Source organism: Rhinoderma darwinii, chromosome 1 (assembly GCF_050947455.1).
Source record: "Rhinoderma darwinii isolate aRhiDar2 chromosome 1, aRhiDar2.hap1, whole genome shotgun sequence".
Classification (NCBI taxonomy): Eukaryota; Metazoa; Chordata; class Amphibia; order Anura; family Rhinodermatidae; genus Rhinoderma; species Rhinoderma darwinii.
In genome coordinates this window covers 292517615-292540956 of record NC_134687.1, presented here as the reverse complement: position 1 = coordinate 292540956, position 23342 = coordinate 292517615, and the positions used below count along the sequence as shown (strand labels likewise).

The 23342-nt window shown below is 41.7% G+C and overlaps 1 protein-coding gene across 7 annotated transcripts in view; it reads right to left on the bottom strand.

The window, feature by feature from the left end:
• Window positions 1-23342, bottom strand: part of EPS15L1 (epidermal growth factor receptor pathway substrate 15 like 1) — a 239977-nt gene that overhangs the window by 158181 nt on the left and 58454 nt on the right. For 6 of the 7 annotated variants that reach the window (XR_012847578.1, XR_012847579.1, XM_075825344.1 and 3 more), the window contains exons 9-12: window positions 7363-7599; window positions 7119-7276; window positions 6603-6759; window positions 4469-4531 (exon numbers count right to left, since the gene is read on the bottom strand). Coding sequence is in view for 5 of the 7 variants with exons in the window: in XM_075825344.1 (XP_075681459.1) it covers window positions 4469-4531; window positions 6603-6759; window positions 7119-7276; window positions 7363-7599 (615 nt within the window). In the remaining 2 variants the exon portion in view is untranslated. The remainder of the gene's footprint in view (window positions 1-4468; window positions 4532-6602; window positions 6760-7118; window positions 7277-7362; window positions 7600-23342) is intronic. The other variant, XM_075825345.1, reaches the window with a different exon arrangement.

Here is a 23342-nt window from a genome sequence, read left to right as displayed (position 1 = left end):
GTACCAGTACAGTGGTACCCCCCGAAAAATTACCCCATTTTGGAAACTAGATCCCTCAAAGAATTGATCTAGGGGTGTAGTGAGCATTTTGACCGCACAAGTGTTTTGCAAAAATGAGTAAACAATAGATGTTGCAAATTGAAAATTGCTGTTTTCCACAGATATGCCATTTCAGTGCCCAATGTGTTGTGCCCAGCTTGTACCACCGTAGACACACATCCCAAAAATTGTTAAGCGGGTTCTCCAGAATACAGTAATACCCCATATATGGTCATAAATTGCAGTTTGGGCACCCCGCCAGGCTCAGTTGGACCATTATTTGGCTTTTGAAGCGCAGATTTTGCTTGGTGTTTTAGTGTATTTTATCGTATAAAGTGGGGGCATATGTAAGCTGGGCGGAGTACATCAGGGCATATGTAAGCTGGGCGGAGTATATCAGGGCATATGTAATCTGGGCGGAGTACATCAGGGTATATGTAATCTGGGCGGAGTACATCAGGGTATATGTAAGCTGAGCGGAGTACATCAGGGTATATGTAATATGTGAGGAGTACATCAGGGTATATGTAAGCTGAGCGGAGTACATCAGGATATATGTAAGCTGGGCGGAGTACATCAGGGTATATGTAATATGTGAGGAGTACATCAGGATATATGTAAGCTGTGCGGAGTACATCAGGGTATATGTAAGCTGGGCGGAGTACATCAGGGTATACGTAAGCTGGGCGGAGTGCAACAGGTCATCATAATAGGATGATGTAATAATGGGGTGAATGAATAATCCATGGATTGGTGTGGTACGCTTTGAACCAATCCTTTATACACAGGCCGGGTTTATTGGGTATTACACAAAATATCTGCGCTCCAGTGTTGCCTAATCTTTGACTTCTTCACTAGCCCCATAAGCAGCACAAGGCCCTAAAGTTTCCTCATCTCCGCTGCATCTACAGGGTCCACCTGTGGGGTCCAGCAAATGATGATGTGGGGTATTTAGTGAAATTCTACTGGACCTAAAAAATTTGTCTGGTCCTTCATTTTGCATCATTGCGTTTTGAAAGTCATAACGTGTTATTTTTCAGTTGACGGATAAGTGAGGGCACGTTTTTTGTGGAACGAGCTGTAATTTTTATTGGTTCCATTTTGGGGTACATGCGATTTTTTTTATCACTATTTATAACATTTTTTGGGAGATGAGGAAACCAAAAAACAGCCATTCTAGCAGTTTTTTTTTTATTTTACAGTGTTCACCGTGCCGTATAAACAACATGTTAACTTTATTCTGCGGGGCGATACGATTACAGCGACACAAAATTTATATCGTTTTTTTACGTTTCACTATGTTCCCACAATAAAAATACTCTTTTCTAAAAAAATCATGTTTTAGTGTCGCCATTTTCTGACAGCCATAACTTTTTTATTTTTTCGTTTATATCGCTGCGGGAGGGCTTGTTTTATGCGTGACGAACTGTACTTTCTATTGGTACCATTTTGCGTTACTTGAAACTTTTTGATTACTTTTTATTAAATTGTATTCTGTCATTGTTTTTATTAAAGAATTTTACGGTGTTCACCGTGCGGTAAAAATAATGTGATATTTTTATAGATCAGGCCGTTCCGAAAGCAGCAATACATATTATGTATAGTTTTTTTTCATGTTTTCATATTTTTCTAATAATAAAGGAGTTGATCAGGGAAACAGGACGATTGTTGTTTTTATTAGTTAAAACTTTTATTTTTTATTTTTCACTTTTTCTTTTACACTGACCTGGGGACTTGAAGATCTGGTCTTCTGATCCCCGGTACAATACACTGCACTACTTATGTAGTGCAGTGTATCGGAACTGTCATTCTTCAGCTGACAGTTAGCCTATTACGTCATGCCTTGGGCAGGACCTAATAGGCTACCGTACCTGGGCAACTAGGAAGCCTAGCAACGGCTTTCTGGTTGACATAGCAACCATCGCCATTCGCGATCTATCGCGGGGGGGGCCCGGGGGGTACAGAGGGAGGTCCCTCCCTCTGTCAACCCCTTCAATGCGGCGGACGCCATTGACAGCCGCATTGAATGGGTTAAATGGCTGCGATCGGCGGTGACTACCATCGTAGCGGGATGTCAGCTGTGTATGACAGCTGCTGAAGATGAAGCGTGCACAGCTCCTGCGCCGGCTTCATCTACAGGGCGTGATTGTACGCCCGTGTGTGGGAAAGCACTTTGAATTTGGACGCACAGTCACGCCCAAAAGCGGGAAGGGGTTAAAGGCTTATTCCCATCTAAGGTATTTATGGCATATCCACTGTAAATTTTATAAATGTCTGATAGATGCGGGTCCCACATCTATAACAAGAAAGGGGGTCACCAGATAGGACAGGGTTCGTGGGACTCTCCATTCTTGATATAGGTGCAAGTCCCACATCTTTCAATCATTTATGGCATATCCGGTGGAAATGCCATAAATGTCTTAGATGGGAGTAACCCCTTTAAGCCACATCAGTGGGCTACCAAGATAATTACGCAAGCAATATATTTGTTAACTGGATTTTTCTGAGCCAATAAATAAATTGAAATCAAGAGCAATAAGTTCTACACCCATCATTATCCTGTATAACCCCAAAATCACAGCAAAGAGTGTCTAAAAATCCCGTCTGAATAAAGTATTACTTAAAAGTGGCTATACACAGTCGAAACTCAGTTGCATCCACTGATTTTGGCAGGAAAGGCCAACAATCTAACATGCATGGGGGCCACCCAACTCCACCTGACAGAAAACGTTGTTTAAACAAAGGATCGGGCTTATTCCCTTCTCCCTATTGAAATAGACATGCACGATTGGCAAAGTCGAGAATGCATGTTTATGAGGGAGCCAGGAAGATCCATTGAGATGCTGTGGCAAGACTTTGAACGGGCGGCTCATGTTCGAAAACCCTCCAATGTAGCCGAATAATTCTACAGGGAAGAGTGAGCTAAAATTCCTCCACAGTGATGTAAAAGACTCATCACAAGTTCTCACAAACATTTGAGTGCAGTTGTTACTGCCAAGGGTGGCACAACCAGTTATAAGGTTTAGAGGGGGCAATTACATTTTCGCATGGGTGATAAAGGTTTTGAATAATTCTTTATCCTCAATAAATGGAATGATCATTTAAAATCTGCATTTTGTGTTTACTCATGTTGTCTTTATCTTATATTAGTTGGATGATCTGAAACATTTAAATTTGACGCATGAGCATAAATATAAGAAATCGTGTGAAGGGCAAATACTATATCTTTGTGATTATCGCCAACTAGTGTGGAAGTTTGTAGATGTTGTATGGTCTACATGTGGTGTAAAATGGTACTTCAGTCTAGGGGACTGGAGAAACAGATTTGCAACACGTGATAAATCTTCTTTGAGTGATGACAACCTGATCATCAGAAACTCTTGTCACCAGCTCCCTATGTGCGGTTAGCTAATTCTTTGTTAGCAGCTCACAAAGTGATGCTGCAATTCCTTCTCTTTAGGTCAAAATAACATTTCTTATTCCAGAATGGTCCACATAACCTTATCAAATGATCACAATACAATAGTTTGGCAGCATGGAAAAGCACATCTACACATTGTGATCATAGTAGATTTAGATGAAACTGGGTGTGTGGTTGTATCTAGAGCAGGGCAACAATTTTACTGAAAATTGTAAACCTCATATGTGTCGTCACCCCCCCCCCCCTCAAAGAATGCACGGAGTAGGTGCTCTGTGCAAATTTCCACAATTGAGGTACAAACAAATCCTTGATGTCACTTCACAATCTAAGTGTTTCAATGTGCCATAGCTGCAGCAGTAACGACAACGGAATGAAGTGACAGCCATACCATGCCATATTATACTTGGTATAATATACAGAAAGTAACCTTGCCTTTGTTTTCTGATAAAAAAATCTAAAGCACTATCATGCTTGACAAACTCAAAAGTCTGCATAGAGGTGCTTAAGGCTCAATGCACACAATGCGTATTACATGCGGTTTTGCCGTGCGTATTTGCGTGCGGCAAATCCGTAGCATAATACAGTACCAGCAAAATCAAAGATTTCAGTAAATGTACACACTGTAGTTTTTTTCTGCGCGTAAATTGACCTGCAGTGCGTATTTTAAAACCCAAAACATGTCAATTTATCTTGCGTTTCCACTTGCGAATTAAATCTGTCTAGTTGTAAAGGAAAAACGCACAAAAACCCACAGCGTGAAAAAGCACCGATTTACGCATCAAGATGTAAAAACCGCACTGAAAAACGCATTAAAAAAATTCGCAATTAGGTGCAGTTTTTACCTGCGAACTTCCTTCATTAGAACTGCAGGAGAACGTTTTGATGCAGATTTTCCGAGGCAAAATACGCAACGTGTGCATGTAGCCTAGGCTTTAAGAGAATAAAAAGGTGATCATGCAAAAACACATGGCATGCCAGTAATGGAGTACCAACTGAGGGTCTACTCACACGCCGGATTTCTGTTAAGTTTGCCATGTCATTTCCTAAAGGGGTCATGTAACCAGACAGGGTCTGAAGAGAAGGGCAGGGAAAAACCATAGATGGAACATAAAGAGCAAATATTGAATTATTTCAAGGGGAACTTTCTCACTTCAGCAAATATTAATCTGGTATAATAAAAAGTTCTAATAGCTTCTAATATACTTTCTGTATTATTTTTTATGCTTTTCAAGTTCTCTTTTTGCAGTCATTCAATAAGAACCTTCATGAATTACTCCCAGGGGATACAAATCTGTCCTGGTCATGTGATGGTCAGATCTTATACACAGGATAGACTATTAATCACTGAAGTAATTACTGAAAGTTTCTACTGAATTAATGGGAGCAGAGATCTTGAAAACTGAAAAATTTATACAGAAACTATGTTGTAAATTTTATACATTTTCATTACACAAGGAAGAACATCCATTTGTTGAAACGTAAAACCACTTTAACTTTGTAAAAGTGAAAAACATAAGTCTATGACCATTTTATACTTATGTAAATATTATCTACATATCTAAAACATATTGTACTTACTGTTAAATGGAAAACACAAGCTGCTTTTATTGCAGACTTTAAACACAATTAAAACAATCAAGTATCTGTGTCTTAGCACATTAAAAGGAAACTCCACCAAAAAGACACAAATTTGTCTCACACATCTAAGGCTTCGTTCACATCTGCATCGGAGACTCTGTTGCAGATCCAGTCAAAAATGCCAGACAAAGTAGCACTATGGCAGAGCCGAGAAACGGAAACACTGAACACAGATGTGAATCAAGCCTTAAACCACAGCAGGAGTCAGCAAACTTCGGAACGCCAGCTGTTGTGAAACTACAATTCCCAGCATGCCCTGACAGCCTTTGGCTGGAATAATAAAGCCTTTGACTGCCAGGGCATGCTGGGAGTTGTCATTTCAGAACAGCTGGACTGACGAAGGTTTCTGACCTCTGCACTACAGTAACATCTATGTGATCTACGTATAGTAGTAGTGACTTTATTTTACATGAAAAAGAATGAAGAGATGCCACAGCCCAGTCCATTACGGCATCCCTAAATAGTTTTAATACATTCTGGTTTTTCTTTACATTTTACCATAATACTACCATGTGAAAATAATCCAGATATATTCAGATTTTTCACACGGACCACTGAGCTTTATAAAAGACTGGAACTTCCTGTCACTTTTCAGCTTGTGCAGCGTCAGCAGTCCTGTCATTATGTTTAGAGAGCAGGACTATAATGAAAAGTAACATCTCTACTATGAACCTGGATAACACAAGATCCCACTATTAACAATGGGTAATGGCGACTACTCAGCAGCTCCCACTCCCTGCCCTTCTGCATGACACAAAGCAAGCTTGCAACACTTTCCCATATCAGTCAATAAGTATTCTGTCTTAGTTTCCCTATGCCGAGGTGCCTGCTGTCAAGTAAATCTCTGAAACTACTGTTCGCAGGACATATTAGCAGGACGACGGTTGCCCCCATAATCATGTAAATAAGATTTTATATATATATATATATATATATATATATATATAAATATAAAGGTCAAATACTGGCCATGGTTTGTCAAAGTTACTAAAATTCAAAAGCAAGCTCACTCAAAGTAATTTTCAAATACCAGCTAAATTGAAGTTATATTTTTAAATAAACTTTTTTTGTCTAAAATGTGGAGCGGACAAAGAAATTCCTATCGTAAACCATATTTGGTCATGACAGACTCTAGTATATAGGTGAACAACAGACAACGTCCACGAATGTATTTGCTGATGGAACAACGTATCAATTGCGGAGCTCCTACTAACCACTGGGAAGAGGAAGAAGGAGAGCATCAGTCAGGAGAAGGGTACCAAAGAATTATCAAGAAGCGGATTACATTTGGCACAACAGTGACATTACCAAGAACTGGACATCCCTCAAAACTTCATGAAAAGACAAGATGAAAATTGGTCCAGGAGGCCATCAAGAGGCCTACAGCAACATTAAAGGAGCTGCAGGACTTTCTGGCAGGTACTGGTTGTGTAGTGCATGTGACAAAAATATCCACCCGTATTCTTTCATGCGTGCGTGTGTGTGGTTGGCAATGTATTCTTACCTGCACAGAAGTGTTCCTTTCTGCTGGTGGAATCATTTCAGGAAGCAAAACTTGTGGCGGATCAATTCCTTTGCTGACTTTCTGTTGAATGAGGTAGATTGCCAGAGCAAACTGGTCTTTATTCAGCTTTCCCATCTGCCTGGTATCAGCAAGTGCCCTGTTGGTGATGACCTATTAGCCTTTGTTTTATTTTTCCCTTACAATCTGTATAAATTATTTTAAAACATAAATACTGGTACCTATGCAATAACAAAGAAATGAATTCCCAAAAATAGTTTATAAATACTTAACTAACATGGAGTTCAATGTGAGCAAAAACAGATTAGGTGTCCACCTGTTTTTTATGCTAATGGTCAAAACAATAGAGGAGTACAGACCCCAGCTTCTAATATCTTATCCCAACAGAGTTCTGCACACTTTACGGCACTTCCTGATAAACATCACATATAGAATGTAGTTAAATCCCATTGGAATATTTATTTTTCATGTGCAGATAACCTTGTGGCTTTATCTCACCAAATGTGTGCCAAGATATTCTGAGGGAGTCCAGATTGCATGAATATATCTTTAACTTCAAGTCCGCTCACATAACCATCCATGTCCAAGTCAGTCTGGAGAAAAATGTCATCATAACGTATCTTGTCCGTCAGAGGAACCACCCAATTTACAGCAGGCTAATGAATGGAAACAGAAATAAAAACATACTGTAATGGAAACCCTTTACATTTAGGTCTGCAAAAGAAAACATATTCCTTCGTACCTGACTAGGTTTAGATGAATGTTTAGGTGACAAGCTGCCCGCACTGTTTAAACTGCTCATGCTGCCATGTGATGGAGTGGAACGAAGACTATCCTTTGGAGGGGGGCTGGCAGGAAGGACAGGGACAGCACCAGGGAATGTAGGTGTTTTCTTCCTTTTGGAAGGGGGAATTAATGACTGTGGTAAAACGGTTGGGACTGGCTCCTTCTCTAAAGCTCTATATACAAGATGCATTGCCTGCAAAAGATAGAGATACATTTTTACATGCCATTCAGCTTGCAAACAAAATTAAATTAAAGAGCACTAGCGAATATCCCGTAATGAATAAAAAAAAAAAAAGATGGTTAAAACAAACAGTTAAACCTAAGAAGAAAATAGGATACTGGGTTTAAATGCACTGGGTGAGCTTTTTTTTATTTTCATATACTAAAAACATATTTACAATTAGGGTATATTCATACGCTAAACATAAAAGGCTGTAAAATACGGAGCTGATTTCAAGGGAAAACAGCCTCTGATTTTCTTAAGTTTTTCAAGAATCAAGCGTTTTTTTTAGGCTTTTTTACGGCTGTTTTTGGAGCTGTTTTTCCATTGACCCAATGTAAAACGGCTCCAAAAACAGCTCAAGAAGCAACATGCACTTTTTTTTACGTGCCGTTTTTTCCAAAAGGCCACGTAAAAAAATGCCCCGTCGGAACAAAATGTCGTTCTTCCCATTGAAATCAATGGGCAGATGTTTGGAGGCGTTCAGCCGTTTTTCGGTGCGTTTATGGCCCCAAAAATGGCTGAAAATAAGTAGTGTAAACATACCCTAAGGCTTCACCTAGGTGGAGCCCACTAAATGACCCTACAGTAACAGCTCATTACTATTTACAATAATTTTTATTATTTCATAAAATGCTCATTTTTAGGGTCACAATACAGAGGTATAATACTGCTTACTATCTTTATGAATGTTATTCTATTGCAGGTTCCTCTCCTTTTATACACAGCCTGGCTCCTGCCAGAATCTAAGCGCGCTCCGATTCCGGCAGTTTAACCCATTAGATGCCGCTGTAAATAGTGACAGCGGTATCTAATGTGTTTAACAGAGGGAGGGAGCTCCCGAATGCGACCGTGAGAAAACAAAAAATAATCCTTGGTCATTAATGCTCAAAATTGCCTGGTCATTAAGGGGTTAAGGAAATCCAATCACGGTCAAATAAGTTTTTTTCTATCCAACACCTATCGTCTAGGTCTGACACATGCTTATTGCATTCTTTTAATTCTAGCAGACTCTGCGCATGTGCTCATACTTAACCCCTTAGACACGGCCAATTTTGGCCTTGAGGACAGAGCAATTTTTTAAGATTTCGCTCTTTTTATCATAAAAAATTTTTTTTACATTCGTTTAACTTTTTTTTAAAAATCCCATAAAGGGATTTATCATTTTGATTTTGTAACTAATGTACTGGCATAGATCTACATGCCAGTACATTAGCCCGTTACGGATTGTACACAGGCAGTTGTTAGGGCATACCTCAGTGTGCCCTAACAACAGGAAATATATTCAGACAGCCCTGGGGTCCTTCAATAAACCCTGGGCTGTCTGGCCATATGAGTTGTGGGCTTTGATCGCGTCACAGTTATCTTCTGTGACGCGATCAAAGTGCAGTCCCCTCTCCTTGAACGCCGCGATCAGCTTTCATCGCAGCATTCAAAGGGTTAACGGCGGAGAGAAGATGTTTCTCTCCTCTTCGCTGTCAGAGCGGGGCTGTGGTTGTGTATTACAGCCGTTGCCCCGCTCTCGATCGCGCGAGCAGAGACGGCTGTCACACAGGACGAGAATTCTCGTCCTAATGCGCGAAGTACCCGCCGCTCAGGACTAGCATTCTCGTCCTATGTCGGCAACCAGTTAATGGAGTTCAGAGTTGAGGGCCTGTTCACATCAGCTTTGGTTTCCGTTGAGGGGCTCCATCAGATCCTTTCCGTTGGAGGAACACCACAAGGGAAAGGCAAATGGAACCATAGGTTCCGTTTGCATTACCATTGATTTCAATGGTAATGCTTAAGTTGCTTATGGTTGCAGTCTGCCACTGCTGTGTAAGGTTTCCGTTTTGTTTTTTATACTGAATCAGTAGCGCAGTCGATAGTACTATTGATTCCGTTAAAAAAAACGTAACCCTTTCACAACGGTGACAAACGGAAAGTATTTGTCACCATTGAGATCGACTGTGATGCAAACAGAATCTATGGTTTCCGTTTGCCTTTATGTTGAGGGATTCCCCCAACGAAAAGCTCAGATGGAACCCCTCAACAGAAACCAACGCTCATGTGAACACAGACTTAGCTGGTCAGGACACATGCTTCCTAAAGTTAAACTCTAACCTGTTCCCCACGCTGTTGCTAATACACAAATTATGGAACAAGGTGAAGGCTGTGAGAGGTCTCGAGGGCTACATCAAATATTCCCCTATATGGCGCAAAATGCATTATAAGGAATTTGATAAACTGGAGGGGTTTGATGGTTGGAAAACGCAAGGTATAAAGGCTATAAGCCAGCTTCTTCAAGATGATATATTTAGAACATTTGAGGATCTTCAATCAGAATTTGCCCTGCCACATTTCTCTTTCTATCAATATATCCAAGTGAGACAAGCCTGGGAGTTACAGAGTAGACAGACCCCGATGTCACAGGCCCCACAATCTACACATCTAGAGTTAGTAGCCCTGATAGGGGGGACGAGGGGAATCATCTCGTTATTTTATAAAGGTCTATTGGAGGTCACCCTTAAAACACAGCCTGTCCCTTAAGGGGAGATGGGGGAGAGATGTGGGACCTATAGAGGAGGAGGTTTGGCAAGGGGTCTTGGAACAGGTCCCTAGAACTTCACTGAGTGAAATGTACAGATTATCCCAGCTATATCTTTTACACAGGGTCTACAGAACACCATTACTTTTACACAAAATTGGCTATAAGCAAGACTCCATATGTTATAGATGTGGGGAAAAACGGAGCCGACTTACTTCATGTAATGTGGAATGTAGGGTTCTGGAGAGACACGATTCATTTTATTAACATGATTTATGGCTGTAATATTGATCTAGATCCTGTGATGTGTATATTCGGTTATACTGCTACTCTGCCTGTGAAGGAGAATCAGCGACTGGCGATGATGCGCCTTTTGACCCAGCTAGAAAAATTAATTGCTTCCAACTGGAAAGATGCTCATCCACCAAGACACTCTGAATTTAAAGTAAGGATCAACACAATGCTAAGAATAAAGAAATATGCATATGGGAAACGGGGCAGTCCAAAAAAATGTGAAGACCTGTGGGTCTCCTTGGCTAGACACTCCGGGCCTGGCTCCATCCGTTCTCCTAGTAGATAGACTTTTCCCGGTGCTGGTCATGCCTATTGGTGGGGTTGCAGGGGATGCTAGTCGCTAATTCTTTTTGTGAAACTCTGAGTGTGTACATCTGGGCTGCATCCTGGATCCATGCTATACCTGTCTGACTTATAAGTGCGCCTACTATATATGCGTTGTACCATCTGTGGGAATAAGGCGACTCCTGTCCTCAAAAAATTATATGGAGGACTCTCTGAGTTCGTACAGTAAAAGATGGACATTCTGAGCCAATATGCAGCATCTCATGAGCGGGGGGATCGGATGGGGGGGATGGGATGTAACTATTTTACGGTTTTAAATTTGAAAATCTTCAATAAGATTCTTTTAACCCCTTAATAACCGGGCCTAAAAAGACCTTAATGACCAAGCCAGATTTGTTAAATCTGGTATGTCTGACTTTATCAGAGAATAACACTGCGAAATTTTGAATATCCAAGTAATTCGGACATTGTTTTTTTGTCACATGTTGTACTTTATTTTAGTGGTAAAAGTAGACTGATACGATTTGCGGAAATTAATTAAAAAATAGAAATTTTGTAAAAATTATAATTTTTCCCTATTTTTAACTGCAATATGTCACATATGTACATACATACTGTACAATTTTTTTAATTAAATATATATTTCCATCTCGTTACTCGAGATGGCAGCACGTTTGAAAAAAAAAAATATTTTTTTTGGAGCAATTTAGAAGACTTACAAATTTAGTAATAATTTTATAAATTTTGAAGTACATTTTGTTTTCCTGCACCAAGCCAGGTTTTCAGAGGCTCATAGGTGTCAGAATGGTGGAAACCCCCACAAGTGACCCCATTTTGAAAACTACACCCCTTAAGGTATTTATTAAGGGATGTTGTAAGTATTTTGACCCCACAGTTTTTTTGTAAGAATTCATGCAAAGCAGGCGTAAAAAAAATATAACTTTCACTTTTTTCATAAAAGTATCACTTTGAAGACCGATTTGTTTGTAAAGCGACCATGAGAATGAAGAAACACACCCCAAAATCTATCACCCTGTTTCTCCTGTTTTCAAAAATGCCCCCATTGTGACCCTAATGCGTTGCCTGGACACACGGCAGGGCCCGAAAGGAAGGGAGCACACGGAGGCATTAAGGTCTCATATTTTGCTTGAAAATGTTTTAGGCCCCACTGTACATTTGGAGAGGTTTTGAACTACGAGAACAATAGAAACTCCCTATAAACGACCCCATTTATAAAACTAGACCCCTTAAGGTATTCATCTAGGTGTGTACTATGTATTTTGACCCCACAGTTTTCGCAGGAATTAATACAAAGCAGGTGGAAAGAAAATTTTATTTCACTTTTTTTCACAAATGTGTCATTTTAAGGTCAGATTTCTTGTACAGAGGACATGAGAATAAGGAAATGCACCAGAAAATGTATCACCCTGTTTCTCCTGTGTTCAAAAATATCCCCATTGTGGCCCTAATGTGTTTCCTGGACACACGGCAGGACCCAAAAGGAAGGGAGCACCCGGAGGCTTTTAGGACACACATTTTGCTTGAAAATGTTTCAGGCACCATTACACATTTATTTTTTTCCTCAAATAGTTCATTTTTATCACATATTTATCACACAGTGCATGCAACTGGTGAAGTACGCCTTAAAGGTATTACTATTGTATGCCTTAGTATAGAAATATGCCGAATACTCATCATTGGGGGACAAACAGAAGGAGAAGTGAAGTTGATTTCATGTTTTTATAACTTTTTGTTGAAAATGGGACGATTCTACTTTTCTAGATTGAGAAATATATGTCCCTAACAGTTTCTACACCCTATGACTATGTCGTGCTAAGAAAGCAGCTGTCCTGCAATCATGTCAGTCCATAGATATTATGTATATCAACCCACTCTGATATATAGTAAGTTAGAGTGGGAAAATTTATTAAAAACTGTTGGTGGAAAAAGGCAATATATCCAAAAAAAAGGATGAAGAATGTATCCAGCTATGTGGAAAACTAGAGCATGTTCACAGGATGAAAGAAAATTTGTAGGGCTGTAATGACTATTATTCAAAGTGACTGGTCATACAACGTCTCTTTAGCTCCATCAATCCATATATAAGGGACGAAAGTGCCAAGTGACGCGGTACACCATAACAAGCCCCTGCCCGGCAAGGTAGGAACCGCCATGTGCACAAAACAACCCATCACCTGTAGAATATATAAAGGGGCAGTGTCCCACACTGTATGTATAGATACAGTAAAGGACCACTACTCCCCAAATTAATGTCGCTATTTCTAGAAGTATTGTCGGGTGTAAGAGGTCCACCAAAAACCCGAACAAAACTGTAATAAAGCCCATAGTGTATTTTATTTTTTTATAATTGTATGTTTTTATTTTCATTTATCATAACATAAAAATACAAAACCGCAGTAAATTCAGACGAGTAGATACATCATGTTCGAGCAAAAGAAAAACATTTTGCATAGTATACTGATCATGTTTACAGAAGTCAACACCTTATTACCACAGTATAGCATATGGATTCCATGTGCGGATTATCCATTATCCATTTATATATCAGAAAAACATCAATGAGGTTATTGTCCGCTCTGAATATGTAATAAGGAATGTGAAGCTTAGCTTTTACATCAATTCACATCTGTATCCATCGCCTACATAAGGTAAAGATTGATTCCAACAATACTAACATGACAATCGACAGACACACTAGGGTAGGGAAGGGATAAGGTAAAGATGTAGCTTAGGAGATATCTTATTCTCTATATTAAACCTGGATGTACTTTAAGAACAATGGTCCCTCTCATGGCGGTCTAAAGAGGAGTCGTACATGTCCCAAAGCCTCCACACACTTGTAAAGCGGTCTACGCAATTATTCAGTGAGGCCGTCAGTGATTCCAATCTCTTAACCTCCTTGATTCTGTTATAAAGGGCATCTAGCGTAGGAGGCGTTTTGCGTTTCCAATTGGCCGCAATAAGACATTTCGCCGCCGTCAGTATATGCAGAAGTAGCCGGGACTGAACCTTCCCCCAACCCTTCGGTGGCACATTCAAAAGATAAGTCAATGCTTGCTTCGAAGGTCTATTCCCAAAAACCTCTTGAATGAGGTTTTCCAATTCCCCCCAAAAGGGTCACACTAGTTTGCAGTCCCAAAAGATATGAGGAAGTGTCCCCACGTCGCTGTGGCATCTCCAACACCTATCCGTTACCAACGGGAAAATGCGATGGAGGAATTCCGGTGTATGGTACTAATGCATCAGAATTTTGTACTGGTTCTCTTTATAAACCGCACAGAGAGATGACTTCGCTGCCTGGGACCAGATGATTTGCCACAACGACATGGGTAGCTCCCTGCCCAAATATGCCTCCCACCTAGCCTGCCATGTCTGGTTGCCTCTTGAAGGGGGGAGTCGGCCGGAATAGCATACATCTCCGATATTAGCCCTCTAGTTGAGACAGTTGTTTTGCAGAGCCTTTCAAAGGCTGTGGGCTTAGAGAAATCCTGTTCTGCTCGCATAGAGCTAGCAAAGTGTGTGATTTGCATAGAACTGTAGTAGGAGTTGTTTGGCAAGTTATATTTAGTTTGCAACGTCGAGAACGGTAAAATTGTGCGTTGACAGGGGTCTACTATATCAGCAAAGTAAAATAATCCTGCTCTCGCCCATGGCTGTGACATCCTTGTAGTAAGGCTCACTGGTAAGGAAGGATTATATAGGAAGGGTGTCATTAGAGATTTTAAGGAAGATAATGCATACTTCGCCCTTGATACCCTCCAGATATTCTTAGTGAATGTCATTGTGTGTAGGAGGGGGGTCGCTAAAGTGTCCGCCGTCCCAGACCACAATAATGCATTTGGGTGCGTAGGTGCGATCCATAATTTCTCAATCTCAGTCCATTTATTATATGCCCTTAATGAGGTCCAGCATGGGATCCTTCTCAAATGTACCGCTAAATAGTATCGATAGACATCTGGGACCGCCAATCCACCTGTCGCTACCGACGTAAGCATGACTGAGCTTGGGATTCTATGCCGTTTACCCGCCCAAATGTATTTCAACAGAGTCGTTTGAAATCTGCATATGTCTTTACGTGGTATAGGGACCGGGAAGGTTTCTAGAAGGTATAAGTACTTTGGTAGGATAGTCATTTTAACCGCCGATATTCTGCCAAAAAACGACAAGGGTAGGACAGACCATTTAGATATGAGTTTGTTTATGTCTTGAAAGAAGGGGACATAATTATGTTTGTACAGGGAGATATATGAACTAGAGATCTGAGTGCCTAAGTATTTTATTGTATCTGTCTTCCACGTGTATTTAAAGGAAGACTGCAAGGTCGTTATGAGCGCTGGGGCCAGATTGATCGGTAAGGCTTCTGTTTTAGAGTTGTTAATTTTATAACCCGAGTGCCGACTATATTCCTTTAGAACCAAGTGCAGGTTGGGTAGGGATATTTGCGGATTGCGTAGAGTCAGGAGGACATCATCCGCGAAGAGGGATACCTTAAATTCCCTGTCTCTTACCATGATACCCTGGATATCTGGGTTTTTCCTGATATATGAAGCCAATGGCTCTACGCAAAGTACAAAAAGGAGGGGAGAGAGCGGGCAGCCCTGACGGGTACCATTAAAGATAGAAAGGGTTTGGGATGTAGCATGTGGCAATTTTACCGCTGCGTTTGGGGAAGAGTATAGTGCTCGTATCGCTTGGAGGAAAGGGCCAGAAATGCCTATTGTCTCTAGGGTGGCGAAGAGGAAGGACCAATCTAATCGGTCGAATGCTTTCTCAGCATCTAGGCTCAGGAGTAAGCCCGATGTTTCTGTTTTATTGACATCTATCAAATCTATAGTTCTTCTAGTATTATCTCCCGCCTGTCTATGCATGACAAATCCCACTTGATCTTTTTGGACCAACCCGGGTAGAAGGGAACCCGGTCTATTGGCTAAAATCTTAGTAAATATTTTTAAATCTGCGTTCAGCAGCGATATCGGTCTATAGTTAGAGCAATCAGAATGGTCCTTCTCTGGTTTGGGAATAACCGTAATAAAAGAGTGGAGCATTGAGGGAGGTATCTGTTCCCCCATCAGGAAAGAATTAAAAAGATCTATCATGTGTGGAGTTAGAGAATCCTGAAAGATTCTGTAATAAAGATATGAGAAACCATCAGGCCCCGGTGACTTGCCATTAGGGAGGTCCTTGATCGGGTCTTGCAGTTCCTCTAACGAAATGGGCGCGTTAAGCATGTTGATGTCCGATGTTGTGAGAGTAGGGAGAGAGCAGGGTTTTAGATACTCCAAGAGGCATTGGGTTCGGGCTGTGGGATCCGTAGGGAGTTGGGACGATAGTGAATATAACTTTGTATAATATTGGTGGAATAGATCAGCCTGTTGTTTAGGGTCGAAGAGGAAATGGCCTTGTGAGTCTTTAAGCATCGCTGGGGTCGAATTTAATTGTTTATTACGTAATTGCGCTGCTAATAGTGAGTGTGCCTTATTTCCTTGTTCGTAATACTTCTGTTTAGTATATAATAATAACCTTTCCACCTTGGCTATGGAGAGATCTTTCAGTTTTCCTCGCGTCTCAATAATGCGACGGAGAGTGGCTGTAGAGGATGACATAGCCATTCTACGCTCCAGGGAAGTAAGGGTCGCTGTCAGGTCTGTCTGTTGTTGTTTCGTGTCTCGCTTAAGACGTGAAGAAATAGAGATACAGTGCCCCCGAAGAACTGCTTTATGAGCTTCCCATATTGTAGATAACATAGGGACTGAGTTTTTGTTAAGGGTAAAATATGAGTCAATGTGATTCTTAAGAGCCTCTCGGTGTATCGGATATTTAAGCAGCCTTTCGTTTAGTCTCCAGTGGCATTGTCTGGTAGTCCGTAAGTCTGAACGGAGGTCAAGCATGATCGGAGCATGGTCTGACCATGTGATAGGGCCAATATCTGCCGAGGATGTAGAGCGTAGGCCCGGTACATTACCCAGAAAGAGATCTATCCGTGTAGGAGTGTTGTGTGGGTGGGAGTAGAAAGTGTATTGCTTAGCCGAAGGGTTAATAACCCTCCACAGGTCATATAGATTATGTTTACGGATCAGTCGACGAAAGGCTAGGGTATGTCTGCGTAAGTCTGCTGACGGTGTGGGCACAGTGAGGGACTGTCTATCCCTTATGTCGGATACCGGAAGGTTAAAGTCTCCCCCTATGAAAAGAGTGTTGGACGGAAGACGTGCGAGTTTGGCACACACTTTCTCTAGAAAAGGGATCTGCAGGGTATTTGGTGCATAAATATTACATCATGTGAGTGGGACTCCTCTCATTGTCCCTACCAGAATAACATATCGCCCCGTTGGGTCCATAATGGACTTACTAACTTGCAGGGGGCAATTTCTAGACACCAGAATCGCGACTCCTGCTTTTTTCTTATTTTGTGTCGCCGTGTATACCATAGGAAAGTGGGACTGTGCAAATTTAAAGGAGCCCGTTCTGTCATGGTGCGTTTCCTGGAGAAAAGCAATATCTGCTTTCAAATCCTTTAATTCTTTGAGCGCTAATCTCCGTTTGACATTAGAGTTTAGGCCCTTAACATTTAATGAAACTATGCGCGCCATGACAGATCAAGAGTCCGTTGATCAAACATATATATTAACCCCTGCGTGGGGCCCAACCTGTATCCATGACGTGATGGCATGAGACCGTGGTTCCTCCTTTTTTCTTTTGAGCCATGTTCTCGAGGATGTCTCCTAATATGTGTCCAACTACCAGGGAAAGAAGGGGAAGGATAGGGGAGACATAGACATAAAAACACGTAAAATAATAGCAATAAACATATACAGCACCGGTACGGTATCAAGTCATACAATTGACTATGAATGGAAAGTGCTTTCCATATGGAGACATAATAATTCAACCGATTGTTATGCATAAAAATCAGTGAAAACACTAGGTGCATATAATGCCCTAGGAAAATGACTCGTCTCCGTAGGGAATACGTTTCCCTAGAAGTCGATACAGCCAGGACCCGTCCTAGCATCTTCTGCTCTAGGGTCAGCCAAATCTGGTGATTCGGTCTGAGAGCCTTCCACCACCACCCATTCGGGTATAATACAATTTTAGAACAGAAAAGAAAGCAAGAAAATTAACACATAACAATTGCATCAAGAAAACATTCAATGCGGCTTGTGCACTAGATAGTGCATATTTGAGTAATAGCCTCCCGCAACAGATTCATTTATCTCCGGATTGGAGATCTGCGACTCCTGTCAACACTAGGGTCCCCCTGTGTACCAGGTTTCTTCTTTTGTAGAACTTTATGCCAGATGGGTGGAGGAGGTGGAGGTGGTAAAACCAGATCCCAACTGGGCAACTTCGGTGTAGAAATATCCAATATGGCACAGAGTCCTGAACATCCACAGGCGACCGTAGAACTGCAGAGCGTCCATCTCTTCTAGCTGTAAGACTGAAAGGGAAGCCCCAGCGATACAGGATATTAGCATCCCTCAGGATGGAGAGCAGCGGGCGCAATTGGCGCCGCTTATGTAGGGTTATCCAAGAGAGATCAGGTAAAATTTGGATTGTATCATTTCCATATTCAATGGCCCGCTGGGTTCTAGCCTTGGCCATTATGGTTTCCTTCAACACAAAATCTGTGACACAGCAGATGATATCTCGTGGCAGGGTGCTGGCTCCTTTAGGTCGTAGGGCTCTGTGAGCTCTATCTAATTTGATAGGTTGATCCGTGGCTGCGCCTATAACTTTGTTAAAAATGGTCGTCAGGATCTGCTTCACATTTTCGTCTTGTTTAGGTTCAGGTACACCCCTGACTCTAATGTTGTGGCGCCGACCTCGATTATCTAGGTCTTCCAGATGGTTATGGTAATCACTGAGAGCCGTGTTTTGGGCCACCACCGTGGATTGTAACTGGGAAATATATTGGCGGGTGGAGTCGTGGTCGTCTTCTAACGTTTCCACTCTATTTGCTACATATCGTATGTCCTGCCTTACAGCTGCAATGACAGCATTACAAGTATCTTTTACCTCCGCTATAAGCACTTTAAAATCTTCTCTGGTAGGAAGCTGACTTAGGAGGGATTGCCAGTCTGCCCTTTTAGGTGCAGGGTACTCAGAATCTGAGGATGAGAGTTCTGCCTGGAGATCCAGGGTTCGGTCACATGAGGATGGTCGTATCAAGATGGAGGGAGCTTCCAACTCCGTGTCACAAGTCTCCCTTCCCCGGTCTCTAAGGCGTTTCGAGGAGGAGGGGGAGCGGATCTTGTCCCTCGGAGGTCTCGGAGCTTATGGCAAAAGCGGGAAATCTTCTAAGGTAAGGGGTAAGTCACTAACCTGTAGGCCTTTGTGCTTTGGGGAGGCTCCCTTTGAAAAAACATGCTGTTTCTCTGTGTGCTGCACTGAGGCGTCCAAAGATGGCTGACTATCCTCCACGTGGCTGTCCTCCCTCCCCTGGTAATACCTTTGGTCGGCATTTATCGAGCTAGACAGCTCCGGTATCTGGGTCTGTACTTGCTCGGCAAGCGAGTCTCCCTCCAGGGCTTCAGACGGGCACCAGGAAGCCTGCGATGTTGTGTCTGAGAAGGGTGCCAGTAATGGCGCCTGTACCGCCTGTGTGTCTGCACGGAGGAATGCCTCCAGGGTCCCGGGAGTTGGCGCTCCGGGGGGTGCCAGCTTATTCTCGGGCTTCTTGGGCCGGACGTTTCACCATCCTGCAGGTGTATTGGGAGGCTAGTTCCAAAATTATCCGCTGCTAAAAGGGTGGTTAGTGGAGGAGCTCCGAGCCGCGCGTCCTACTCCATCGACATCCGGTCACGCCCCCGCCCATAGTGTATTGATAAGGAACAGCTCGCTTATTAGAAATCCTCAGAATAAAAAGAAAAAATTGGCAGGACATAGTCATAACGGAAAAGGAAATTAAAAGCTTTCAGGGCACAATTTTATCTTGAATGAATTTCAGGGCCTTATTCCACTTTCTATAACTGGGTTATATCCCAAAATGACTCAATCTAGAAAAGTATATTTCCCTCCCTTCCAAAAAAAAGTGATTAAAAAAAAGAAATCTCTAAAAGAACCCTAAATTTTGGCATCTCCTAAATATACAGCGAAGCTGCTTCCCTAAAAAAAAAAAAAAAAAAAAAAAAAAAAAAAAGAAGAGGTGTACAGAAAAATAAAATCCTAAATAAATCCTGCATTTTTACTTTTATAGCTCACAAAAGATAATTAGTAATGTGCGACGGTATGATAGATTTCAAAACAGGGACTTATGCATAGACCAGGGTTGGAAGGAGAAGCGGAACAATAATATCGTGACTCACTTCGCTGTCCTCGTTTGCTGCAGACCCGACACCGTTTTTTGGGGTATTTTTGGTTAGATGTTGAAGGGATGGGGTGTAAAAAATGTTTTTCAACAAGTCGGCGTACATCCTCTGACTCATGGACTACTCTCTGGTCTGCAGATTGAAATAGGAGATCTTCAATCACTTTCTCCTGAAATTCAAAGAATGTCGCCCTGCCCGCTGATTTTTTGTACAGGACAAATGCATTGTGCATGGCAACCTGGATGAGGTATATTGCCACTTTCTTATACCACGTTCTGGTTTTCCTTTTAACCAGATAAGGTTGTAACATCTGGTCGCACAAATCTACCCCACCCATGAATTTGTTATAGTTGATGACACACACAGGCTTTTGTCTATCTGCAAAGGGCCCACGTTCTCTAACAGTTGCTGTTGCACTTGTATGGATAGTGCTGATCATGTAGACGTCCTTGCGGTCACGAAATTTTAAAGCCAGCATCTACTCAATTTGAAAAGTGCATGACTCCCCCTTTTGTAGTTTTTTATCCACAAGTTGACGTGGGAAACCTTTGCGATTCCTCTGTATTGTGCCACAGGCTCCGGTGTTGGCACAATGAAGGGCGCTAAACAATGGCACACTGGTATAAAAACTGTCCGTGTATACATGATACCCCTTGTGTAGGAAAGGGCCAATTAAATCCCACACAATCTTACCAGTGGTACCAATATTTGGAGGGCACCCTGGTGGATTAAATTCACTGTCTTTACCCTCGTAGATCTTAAATGCACATGTGTAGCCAGTAGTGCTTTCACATAATTTGTAGATCTTTACCCCGTATTTTGCACTTTTTGAGGGTATGAATTGGCGGAATGAGAGACGCCCTTTGAAATTCATTAGCGATTCATCCACTGCTAAATTTTGTTCAGGGGTATATGCTCCTAAAAAGGAGGAATTAAGAACATTTAGCAAAGGCCTTAATTTATACAGCCGGTCACGGCTTCTGTCGCTGGAAGGGGGTGCCTGTAGGTTGTCACTAAAGTGGAGAAATCGCATAAGTATTTCGTACCTGCTGCGTGACATAATGCCAGAAAAAATGGGGGTGGCATGTATAGGGCTTGATGCCCAATATGACCTAATAGAGGTTTTTTTTATAATTCCCATGTTAAGGGTGAGGCCCAGAATTTTTTTTATTTCCATTGCATTTGTGGGATTCCACAGCCTGGCATGAGGTGACGAAGGCTTATTTGCAATGTACTGCCTGGCATACAAATTTGTTTCCTGCACAAAATGTTCCAAAACTTGGTCCATAATAAAAATATTCAAATAATTTAGTGGTGAAAAATTACTGACATTGGTACTTATGCCAGGAGTAGCAATAAAGTCATTTATGGTGGGAGAAAATAAACTCGTGGGTTCCCACACTAAATTGGTTTGGTGGGGTTGTGCAATTTCAGGGGCTGCACTTTGAACAGACGTTGTGGCAACTGCGCCGTCTCCCATATCACTGGTGCTGGGTCTCATATCCGTAGAATCCCTTGAAGCGACACTTTCGCTGTCGCTTTCAAGTAAAAGCTCAACTTCAGATGCAGAATCCGTATCTGAGCATAGCATCTGATAGGCTTCCTCAACGCTGTATCTTCTGGCAGCCATAATGATAATACAGTCTAAACCGCAAATAATAAATGGAACTAGCAGTTTACATTTTTTTATCAACCAAGAACACTAAAGGAATAAAACTTTTTTTTTTAAACGTTTTTTTTAACGTTTTTCCATCGTCGCATTCCAACAGCTATAACTTTTTTATTTTTGCGTCGACATATTATTTATTGATTAACTTTAACTTTTTTTTTTGGGGGGGGGGGGGGGGGAATAGAAAAAAAACCAGACATTTCGCCACTCTTTTTCGCGTCCTAAATCTACACCGTTTACCGTGTGGTATAAATACAATAACTTTATTCAGCGGGTTGTTACGATTGCAACGATACCAAATTTGTATAGATTTTGTATGTTTTACTACTTTTACACAGTAAAAACGCATTTTTTTTCAAAATTATTTGTTTTTGTGTCTCCATATTTGAAGAGCCATAACTTTTTTATTGTTCCGCCGATGCAGTTCTATGAGGGCTTTTTTTTTGCGGGAAGACTTGTCGTTTTTATCGGTACCATTATGGAGTAGATGCGACTTTTTGATCACTTTTTATCACATTTTTTAAAGTCAGTATTCACAGAAAACAGCAATTTTTCCATAGTTTTTAATTACATTTTTTACGGCGTTCACTGTGCGGGTTAAATAATGTAATAGCTTTATAGTTGGGGTCGTTACGGACGCGGTGATACCAAATATGCGTAACTTTACTTTATTTTGGATTTTTAATAGTAAAGCAGTTTGTAAGGGGAAAAGGGGTTTTTCTTTTTCTTTTTTTATCACATTTTTTTATTATTAACTTTATGAAACTTCTTTTTTTTACTTTTTTACTAGTCCCACTAGGGGACTTTAATATGCGATTCTCCGATCGCTATTATAATACACTGCAATACTTTTGTATTGCAGTGTATTACTGCCTGTCCGTTTAAAACAGACAGGCATCTGCTAGGACATGACTCCGGCATGGCCTAGCAGGCATTCACTACAAGCAGACCTAAGGGGCCTTTATAAAAGGGTATGTTCACAAGAGGTCATTACGTCAGTAATTGACGGACGTATTTCGGCCGCAAGTACCGGACCGAACACACTGCAGGGGCCGGGCTCCTAGCATCATACTTATGTACAACGCTAGGAGTCCCTGCCTCGCTGCTGGACAACTGTCCCGTACTGTAATCATGTTTTCAGTACGGGACAGTTGTCCGGCAGCGAGGCAGGGACTACTAGCGTCATACATAAGTATGATGCTAGGAGCTCGGCTCCCTGCACTGAGTTCGGTCCGATACTTGCGGCCGAAATACGTCCGTCAATTACTGACGTAATGACCTCGTGTAAACATATCCTTAGGCCCCCGGCTGCCATCGGAGACACAGACACTCAGCGATCTCATCGCCGAGTGTCGGTAGGAGTGAGAGGGAGCTCCCTCCTCTCTCCAAATCAACTCAGATGCGGTGCACGCTATTGAGTGCCGCATCTGAGGGGTTAAAAACGGGTGAGATCGATACGGATATCGATCTCACACATTAGAGCAGGGACACCCCCAGCTCTCAAATACATCTGGCAGCTGAGAACAGGGAGATTTGACAGCTGTTTATTGATTCTGATGCAGCGCCGTAAAAAGGCGTATGCATCAGAATAAAGCCCATTAGTGGCCGCCGT